The sequence below is a fragment of the Chaetura pelagica genome, unplaced genomic scaffold (assembly GCF_000747805.2).
Source record: "Chaetura pelagica isolate M959 unplaced genomic scaffold, ChaPel_1.0 scaffold90, whole genome shotgun sequence".
In the NCBI taxonomy this organism is placed as follows: Eukaryota; Metazoa; Chordata; class Aves; order Apodiformes; family Apodidae; genus Chaetura; species Chaetura pelagica.
This window is the reverse complement of record NW_009953496.1, coordinates 2835714-2845900: the sequence shown is the minus strand read 5'-3', so window position 1 is coordinate 2845900 and position 10187 is coordinate 2835714. Positions and strand designations below refer to the sequence as shown.

The 10187-nt window shown below is 37.7% G+C and overlaps 1 protein-coding gene across 1 annotated transcript in view; it reads right to left on the bottom strand.

The window, feature by feature from the left end:
* Window positions 1-415: 415 nt before the first annotated feature.
* The window catches only part of NKAIN2 (Na+/K+ transporting ATPase interacting 2), a 453282-nt gene continuing 443510 nt past the window's right edge, over window positions 416-10187 (bottom strand). Inside the window, exons 7-8 of the mRNA XM_009999208.1 lie at window positions 6019-6100; window positions 416-530 (exon numbers count right to left, since the gene is read on the bottom strand). Coding sequence (XP_009997510.1) covers window positions 521-530; window positions 6019-6100 — 92 coding nt within the window. The 3' untranslated portion in view covers window positions 416-520. The remainder of the gene's footprint in view (window positions 531-6018; window positions 6101-10187) is intronic.

Below are 10187 nucleotides of genomic sequence, written 5' to 3'. Positions count from 1 at the left end.
GGTTTCTCTGATGTGCAACGCAGTTGGGTTAAGGCAAGTATGAGCTGTACAGCCTTCAGGGCAAACAACGTGCTGGCCAGTGACTTCTGCTGCAAGGTCATCCTGCTGTTTTTAGTGTTGTCTTGACTAAGGAGACTCGCTGCGGCCAGGAATGTGGAGGGGGCTCCGAAAGCACCGAAGGGGCTGGGTTCATCATGTCTTAATCCAGATGGGCCGCTCTGGCGGTGTCCAGGGTAGGGAAGAGCCAGAAGATGGCACCAACGCCTCAGTCCTAGATCTCTGGTGCTGGGAGGCAGGAGGTCCAAGGAGGCGGTCCGGGGCATTTCCCTTAGTGCCTGCTAGAAAGAGGGCTGAAGATGTCCGTTGTTTTTTGTCTCACTGTTCAATCAGCTTTTATACTTTCTTTTTCGGCAGAAAAACTGGATTTTTTTTGCTCTTTGAAGTACCAGGAGGCCATCCTGAAATTTGACATCCTGTTTATCTGACAGGTCCTCCAGCCCACGTCGCGTAGTCCCCATGTTTACTTTGACCTAGAAGAAAGAAAAAGAATGATACTTATAATCTACCATATACCTATCTGATCACTGCCCTGCTGCTCTGGTGCCCTTTTGCAAGCAAGTGAAAGCCACCAACAAGTAACAGTTCAGCTACACCTGGGATGAAGAGGACAGAAAAAAAGTGTTTGCTCAGATGTTTGCTTGGCTCTCTCTGGAACATTGTTAGAGAATTCAGCACAGATTTCCTAAACCATTCTAGTGAGGAGTGATATTTACTTATAGTATTAACTGTATATCCATGGGTCAACTAGAAGATGACCTGACCTATAATAATCCATCAGAAATGTAACTATCTTTTTAAAAGCAAGAAATGATTCAATATGAAGACAGAAGGGCTGAGTCCTAGGTGCTTGGGAAAGCAACCCAGGGATCACTACAAAGTAGTGAGCAAAGTACAGTGCATGAGCAAGTGCTACAGCCCTGTACATCTGAACCATGTTGTCCCAAACCCATGTTTTGTAACTCCAGTTAGTTAACTTCCAGTATAAAACATGTAAGATGTTGTTGGTTGCTATACAAGGCTTAGCTGGTAGTTTGTTCAAATGAAATATTGCCCATAAGGTCTCTAAGGGCAACATTTTATGCAGATTTGTGCTGCATGAACCTACTAAGTGGTTATATATATATATATTTGTGTGTGTGCGCACGTCTTGCTTATGTTTAATTTACACTTCATTTATTCTTCAAGTGAAGAGTAAAGTAGGCATCTGTGTGTCCAGTTATCTAGATAAATACGTACAGTCTTAGGCTAGGAGACCATGAACAGCCTAATGCACATGTAAATGCAGCAGATGAAGATGGAACCAAGTACTACGGAAAATACATTAATACTTCCTATGCTCCCTCAGTTAGTGACACATAATGCCCCTAACATTTGGTGAAAGGGAGGATCCCATAAGCTAGAAACTATTGTACGTGTCCTCTAGTGAAAAGCAGTGCCCACAAACAGTCCTGTGTAGCAATATATACGTAAGTGGCTGTGTACATATACATATATATGTACATATATACATTCATATATATATATACACAGACACGCATATATACACACATATACAGAAAGGGGTCTGTGTGCGTGTTTCTATGCATATATATATGAATTGTGTATCTATATATCTATCTAATGTAAAGATTTTTAGACTTCACAGAATACAAAGGAAAGGGAGCTTCACTTTGGGGCTGAACAGCTTTTGGGCAATTTCTCCAGTGCATTAGGCATCAGCATCAGACATGCATGCTTTTTCTTTGTTACAGGTTGGGGGTTTTTTTGAGCAAACAAGTATATTGTGAAAAAAATAAAAATCTCTTTCCCCTTCTTCCTTCGTCTTGTTTCTAGAACAGTGACCATGCAGTGCAGACTTGTTCCACAACTATAACTGTGTTTTTTCATGTGCAGCAGAATCAATGTTATGGAGTGTTTAGTCACCTTCCTTGGTCACCTCCCAAGAGCAGAATTTTCTCTTGACAATTAATTTCCACCATCTTAATGTGTTCTTGTCCCATGGTCTGGAAATAATCACTGGCATCTCCTGCACAGAATGCCAGGAAGTTGCTTTTTAGGACATCAGCTGTGGCCAAGCTGCAAAGAGGTATATGAGCACCAGTTGTGTCCCATTCTGTTCAAAAAGCATACTCATTTTCAAGGGACTGTCTAGGCTTCTTAGCTTGTACAGCATAAAGCACACTGTTGTCACTTAAATAATAAAAAAGCCATTTATAACAGGTAGATAGATAAATGTCATTGTAAGAATTCTCCCCCAAAACATCAGTGTTTTATTTAAAATATTACTTTAAATTGATTATATTTTCTCTTTTAAAATAAGGTGATTAAATTAAATGTGAAGTTGAGAGATTATAAGGAGAATGTGGTTGGAATTCAAAACATAATATATAGAGAAAAGAAACACAATGAGCCTGAATTTAATAATTCTACACTACATAAGTAAACAGTAGCCAGAGATAGTCAACTCAATTCACTATCTATAGATAACACTTCATTTTCATAAATCAAGATTTTTTATTCCAAAAGTATCCTGTTCATTTATGGTAGTCTTGAACAACTGACAAAATTCCACACAAATGTGCTCTGTGTGTCTAAAATCAGTCCAAATGTTCTTATGTATGTTCTGCAAATGTAGAGCTTGACTGAAAACACAAATAAAAAGTAGTAAATCTGCAGTTTAAAAAGTCTTGAGACAACAAAAATGTAAACATGCAGAGCCTGAGTAAATCAGTATAATTATTTAATTGCATGTGTAAGTTTGTGTAGGTTCAGTATAACTTCCAAATTAATACAATTAAGTGCTAGGTTTAGCCCACAGGAGGAAGCTGGTTGCAAAACAGTGTGTCTTAACAGTTAGCAATTACTAAACCCAGCATTCCTTCAGGATAATAATTAAACTGAGCATATATAACACAGCTAAAAATTGATTTAAATCACTTGGATGTAAATCTGTCTGGCTTGATTTAAAATAAAAGATTGTGTTGATTGAGTTCTGTCATCTCAATCCACTGAATCATGTCAGCAAGGATTATCTGGATGATGACAGAGAGCTACCACAAAACTCTGTAAGTCTTTAAGATTTGTACTATTTTTTCTAGGAGAGTTGATTTGGTAAATAAACTGCGGGTTCTCTGTGGTTATTACTGAAATACACGTATTTTTTCAGAACTTGCATTACCACTAGAAACTGATATTGTTTTGGTAAGCTCTTCAAAGATGAGGCCATATGTTCTCCTCCACTTTTGTAAAATGCTTAGCACACTTATATATGTACTGCCACACAATAGACAACAAAAAGTGGTGCTATTGTGCCTTTGGAAATACTTAGTAACCAGATGATTTAAAGGCAATTACCTCTTATTTCTCTCATGAACCCAGGGCAACTAGCTATTTTTGTATTTTCTTGACCTTCTGCAGAAATTAAACAGGATTATTATTAATATATCCTCCACTGCCTATGGATTCAAAGACATTTTGTAGCAGATAACATTGTGGAAATGGTCAAATGAATACAGCTACATGGATATGTGTGGGTATAGTTGTATTCTGGATGGATACGATTATACCTTGGACAGTGGTGAGAGTATAGCAATGGACTCCATAAAGCAGAAGGTCTATTTTGTCCTGCTCTGCACTGTACTGTTCTGTTCTAATCTATGCTGTCCCATCTCATCTTGTGTCATCTTGTCCCATCCTCTCCTCTCCTCTCCTCTCCTCTCCTCTCCTCTCCGCCTTTCTATGTTAAATGATTATTGTCTTTTACTCATCACCTGAGATGCTAAACGTTGTGAAGCGCAGGTGACATTGACTAGAGAGTAACGGTTTTTTTTTCCCCCCCTGGAATACTATGGAGGCCAACATTTATGTTATTTGGTGAACAAGATCCCAAGGGAACCAAACCTTTCCTCTCAACAAATAAAGCTTTAAAGCACTGAGTATGGTCTGCTGTTATCTAAACTTATGTGGGGGGTGAAGACAGGCAGTTCTCCACGTTAGTGTATCTGTGTTTTGATTTTCAGTACTTAATATTGCTGTAAATAGTGTTACAAGGAGATCAAGCTCTGTCCTGATTAAGTTAAGATTCAGATTTGTCACTCTGTTACCTAATGGTCTGCCTACACTTACAGAATGACTGTGGTGTGAATACATATGTATGTGCTCCTGGTGCACTTCAGCTGTAAATAACAGAAAGGTATTACTAAATGCTATAAAAGCCTCTTAAGGACAGAGTGTAGCAATTCTAAAGAACCTTGTCAGATACTAAATAGTCAGAGGGAAACACAAAGCGTGGCTGAGAGTATGGAAATACTTTAGTGGGCTGATTGGACAAAATGTCAGCTGACACACTGATTTCTGTCTCTCAGTCAAGACAGCAAAATCCCCTACACTCCAGTGAGAACGCAGCATTTAAATAAGGCAGAACACAGTTTACATGGATTAACCATATATCTCTCTGTCTCAGCTACAAGCTTTAAAATATTGCCTCCTTTTCCACAGGTCTAGCTTTCCTTCCAGTCAGTATGAAGATGATCAGTAAATGCAATCTGCTGTTCTAGAAGAAACACTGAGAACATAAAGAGAATGGGATAATATCTCAGCTAGAGGGCTCCATATGTTGATGACAAGGTATGGTGTACTGAGAAGGAAATAGGATTAGAATTGTTCTAAGTACCTATGAGCCACACATAATAGTAGGAAGGAAATCACATTTTCTAAATGCATAGCACTATGCCAAAAGTGCAGGTGAAAAATCTTTACTTGAGCACAGACAGATGGGAAGCTGAAGTTAAGATGGCATTGGAGATATGCACTATTGTAATTTAAGATTACTGAAAAGCTCCTAGCAAAGCTCCCAAAGGGCCCAATCCTAAGCACTACTGCAGAATTGATTGCACCACTAATAAAGGAGTAAATGCCAATTCCTGCAAAAATCCACTAATCCATTAGAAGACTTACTTCTACTAATCAGAAGACATAAAATTACATTCAAGGGAGAATAGAAGTTTATGTTGGGATGGGTATTGTTTGCATGTGTTCAGTTCTTTCCCTCAAAAGAAATGCTTAGAAGAGAAACAAAGGAAAAAAGTAAATGTTGCCCCTTTGTGAGGTGTTCTCCGTTGTGGTTTTACCATATAGGCCAATGATGGGAAATAGAAAACATATCTGAAGGCTGTAGCAGTGAGGTAAGATTTATCTGGGCAGTCAGGACTGCTCAGAATTGCAGTTGGCATCTGTACAAGAAATATTTGGAGATGGTAATTCCTGAACTAGTCCATGGTTGGGTGTTAGGTCTATTTGTGAATGTACTCCAGTTGTGTGTATATGGTGAGGTTCAATTACCTATTTAATCCCAAAATATATTGGGCTGCACTTCTAGGCAGTGGATGGAGTTGTCACTCCCACAGATTAGGTAGAATGCCATCATCTATTCCAACCAGTTTTCAAAGCTATATGTTGTTATACTTTGGGTTGTTTGTTTTATTTTGTTTTGTTTAGTTTTTTCTTAATATGGAGACTGAAAATGAAGTGCAGAAGTGCCTCAGTGAACAGATGTGCTGGTAAGACAAATACTAAATACATCTACTAAATGAGCAAGTTGCTGATCTTTTGATAAAATGCAATAAAAACCACATTTTTGCAGCCAAGTTTTGTCAGATTTGACTATTTTGTTATTAAACTGTATTATCATTGCCTTTGAGTGGAAATTGCTTGAATGAAAATGGGGGAAAATCAGGTGAGAGTTGGGTGTTATTTAAACAACTGTGACACGTATCCTGCATAAGAAATCATTATAATTCAACAGAAGAGTAATGTTGGTGCTTAAGTGGAGCATGAATTCAGACTCTTAAAAAAGACTTCTGCCTATTTTGAATTTTTAAGTCACGTCATCTTTCAGCTTAATGATCCTTTAATATCAGCCTGCCACTCTGCAGAATATCTCAGAAGTTAAGTACTTACATATACATGGGCTGTAGTTGCAAATGAGATGTCTTCTGTGGACCTTGATAGCCATAAGAGTCAAATCCACCTATGAAATCAACTGAAAGAGGAAAATTGCTTTCATTAGCAACAGCTTTTCAGTAGTGATAGGCATTATCATTCAAGAATCACCCAGCACACAAATTATTTTTGATGGACCACCTAATAATCTGTTAAAACTAGACTAGCTAATTGTGGAGATGCAGAAAAAGGGTAAAAAAAAAAAAGAAAAAAGAAAAAAAGAAGAGAACAGATAAGTCCCTTTTAAAATTTGAAAATCAAATTAATTTTAAAATTGCAGAAAGAAAATGAAGGATTTATAACTGCCACCTTTCTATGAGAAATAGCCACACATCCCTCTTTCTAAAATAGACCACATCACTGAAGTACAAAGCAACATGCTATTCAGATAGTACAAGTGTTGAAAACCATTTATTGGCATGAATGCATTGCTTCTGACTGTGATTACTGTGTCTGGCTTGCTGTCATACTGTGGTTCAGTGATGCAGAGGAGAGAGCACATTGATCCAACTCTGTCTGAGAGACAGAAGTTTCTCTGATTCCTTTCTTTGACATTTGGGTTGAAATGCAGGAACACAGCGTTGGAACAATTTATCTGAGCTTCAGAGATGATGCTTCACATACCTAAGGAAACCAGTTTTTCTCTCAAGGCGCTGGAGGTCTGCAGGAATGTTGTAGGGTGAGAGCTATTTATTAACTCACATCAGACAGATCACTATGGGCTTCTCATGTTTATTTTAAACAATTTCCAGGATAATTCAGTCTCACCTGAGCCTCAGACTCCTGTTTCTGTGCTATAACACTTTCTTTACACAGCTAAAAGGGCACCCTTTGCTTCCTTTGCTCCAAGAGACCAAAGTGTTGGCATTTGAGGGTTATTTGTGGGCAGCTCTCATCCCTGAAATATTGTCTCTTACATAGCAGATGTGAATTTGACTTCATTTTGATAGAAAAGGGCCAAAGAGTTCACTTACAGAAGTGCATTTTTAAAAGGTCTGGGCACTGCTATCGACAGACAGGCTCTATGTACATTAAAATAAAAAAAAAAAAAAGAAAAAGAAAAAGAAAAAAGTGAAGGTTCTTTGATAGAGGATAGTTTCTTGTGGATCTAAAATCCAGTAACATTCACATAAAAATCACAAAACATAAATTAATAATCCTTGGTTTGAGACCATTCAAATTGGTAGGAGCCCGTGAAACTTGCATTTGTGAGGTTATTTTATACTAAGGTACCCTTCAGTGTGTGCCAAACTTATCAACGCAATCATGCTCATTCCAGACATGTCATAAAATCAAATTCTTGTACCCCTTCTACCTTGCAAGTACCACCATTTACTTTGCAAGTAAGAAGCTAGGAAAATACTAGGTTGTCTACTAGGTAGAGTGTCTCCATTGTAACACAGTCATGTTGAACCTGCCAGCCACCTTCTTTCCTGGCAAGAATAGCCCTTGCAGTAATAATTTAGCTGATTCTCTGCTCTGTCGCAGAATTACATATGTTCCTGTCCCAGAATGATGCTTTACTAAATTAATCCTGGACATCTCTAATGAAGAAGGTTCTACAGACTCTCTTGTGTTGCCTTTGTCTCCATCTAACTTACTAATGTCTAATTTAAATGTAATTTCCTGAAAATTAACTACTTTTCTACATTTTGGCCTTTTCTCCCTACGGATATGAAGACAAATGAACAATTTTTTTTTTTTCTTTCATAACTACTTTTAAGCATTTGCAAAAAGTATTTTCATGCTATCCATCTTTTCCAGATTTAAGTGTAGGTTATTTTGTTGGTTTTCTTACAGTGTTGTGCACAAATCAGGACTAACTAGAACAACTACCATGTAGACCTGTAGGTTACTTGGAGTAACACCATGGTTTTTTTTTTCTTCTGCTTTTTTTCAATAGCATCATAAAAACACTTAATAACCAGATCTTTATTTTTATGTTTTGACACTAAATGTAGTCTAGACAAGTAGTCCATATTTCGTCTGGAGACACTTGATTGATTCTTCCCCACAGGAGTTCTTTTGCAAATGTCTGTTTTAAATCTGATCTTCTTGGTTTCAAACCACTTCTCAATATCATTTTGACTTCTAACCCTGTATTCACAAGTGCTGATATCCCTCCCAATCTGCTTTCATCTGAAATTTTTACAAATGTTCTCTTGTCTATCATGTCCTCTAGCTGTTAACAAAAATAATGAGGAGAATTATTTCCCTAACTGTCATCCCAGTGGGATCCCATCTGATATGTCATTCTAGCTGATTGATAACTGAATGTCAAATATAGTTTTAAAAAATTTTGCACACAATCTATGATGACTGCATCTGGACAGTGTTTCCCTGGCCTGTTTACAAATCTTTCATAGGGTCAAAAATCTCACTAAAATCAAGAAAAATGCCATTTGTTGCTTCCTGCTTATTCACTGTCTATAACCACCTGAATAATTTTAGTAAAATGTGATTGTGTCTTTGGAAGCATACTGTTTATAGTCTCAGAATGAAAAATTCACTATAGGAATATTGTTGAGTGAAGTGCTAAGCTGGAAGGAAATAAAAATCTTATTCAAATACAAAGATTGCAGCAAAAAGAATGGACATAGCTATGGTTTGTTGTTCTTTTGCACAGTTTTCTGGTTTTGTTTTTTTTGGTTGTTTGTGGTTTTTTTCGTTCTCGACCTCTGACAACACAAGTCAGGACATATCTGTGTGGGACTGAGTGAATGTCTCACTAGTGTCAACCTATGTCACTTTATGGATGTTGCTCATATGCATTGGTCTGGCTTTGCATTTCTTCTGTACTTCCCAAGACCCCTCAACCAATCTGTAAGCTATTATAAGAAGGCTGCAGGCATATATACTCTTGTTTTGTAGTCGTGGGGCAAAAGGTCTTAAAAGTGATTTTTAGGGTTGCTCTTAGGAAGCTAAACCAACATCCTGAGGAAAATATTTGAGTTAAATGAGTTTGTGTGGGCATGAGAGAGATACATGCTGAGTATCTCTGCAAATTTGTATTTGCCCTGTTGCACAGAAAAAACATACAGTGTTAACAAGCCAAAGTGTCAAGTGACAAACAAGGCAAGCTTGCAGAGACATTTCTGTGTTCAAGTTCCCAAATGATGATAGGGCAGAGAGTAGTACTGTAGCCTTGTTGTAGGCAAACAATGGCTTGTTACACACATCAACAAACTTTGCAAGACAGGTAAAAGTATGTAATAGAAAGTGAACTCCAATACAAAAGGAATTCAGTGATTTCTTTACAGCAAGTTTTCTTGTTGGTGGCAGTTTCTCAGCACTGAAAAGCCTGCTATGTTCAGACTGTGCTAAAAGCTCCCCGTGGACTCTGAGCTAGTTTCTTAAAGCATGCAAAAGGCTGCCCTTTCTGCAGGCATTTTATCCTGGCAGTGCCTGAAAGGTCACTAAAAGTGTTGTGCAACTGATACATTCCTGGCAGCAGTTACATGAGATGAATGAAACAAGGCTCATTAGCCTAGAAAGGCTTCCATCCTTGACCTCATCCATCAAACACATTTTTGACCATTCTATTTTACATTCATCTTGCATGTCATTTTTTATCCGAACTGGCTCTTTTGTCACGTCTTGCTTTAGTAAAAACACACATGCATATGCAAACACAGAATCCTGTTCCTTTGAAATACTGGGTGCTGAGATGATTATTTTCCTGGCTGGATTTGAATAGGATAATAACAGTAGTATTTATTTGTCAAATGTGTTACAAGAAATTCAGCCAGAGTGTTTTCTTTCTTTGTGGGTGTTAAGGGGCTTGTCAAGCATATGACTGTGGTTACAATTGTAACACAAACAGGACATACAGCTCAAAATAGGGACATATTTTCTATTACTAAGTACTCAGAGGAATGTGAAATTTCATCCTTTGCTCACAGTCCCCACTGTCTCTATTATATATCAGAACAGGATAAGATGTATAAATGGTTCATAATTTTCATTTCTGGATGCTTGTGCTGTATAGGGGGACCATTAAACTGGGATGCACAAAAAAGATTCCATTAGCATGGATGTATATATGGGAGAAGAGATTCTAGAAAACTAGCAGTGAGAAACCATGAAAATTATCAAATAAACAGATGGACACAGAGAAAGGAAAGAGT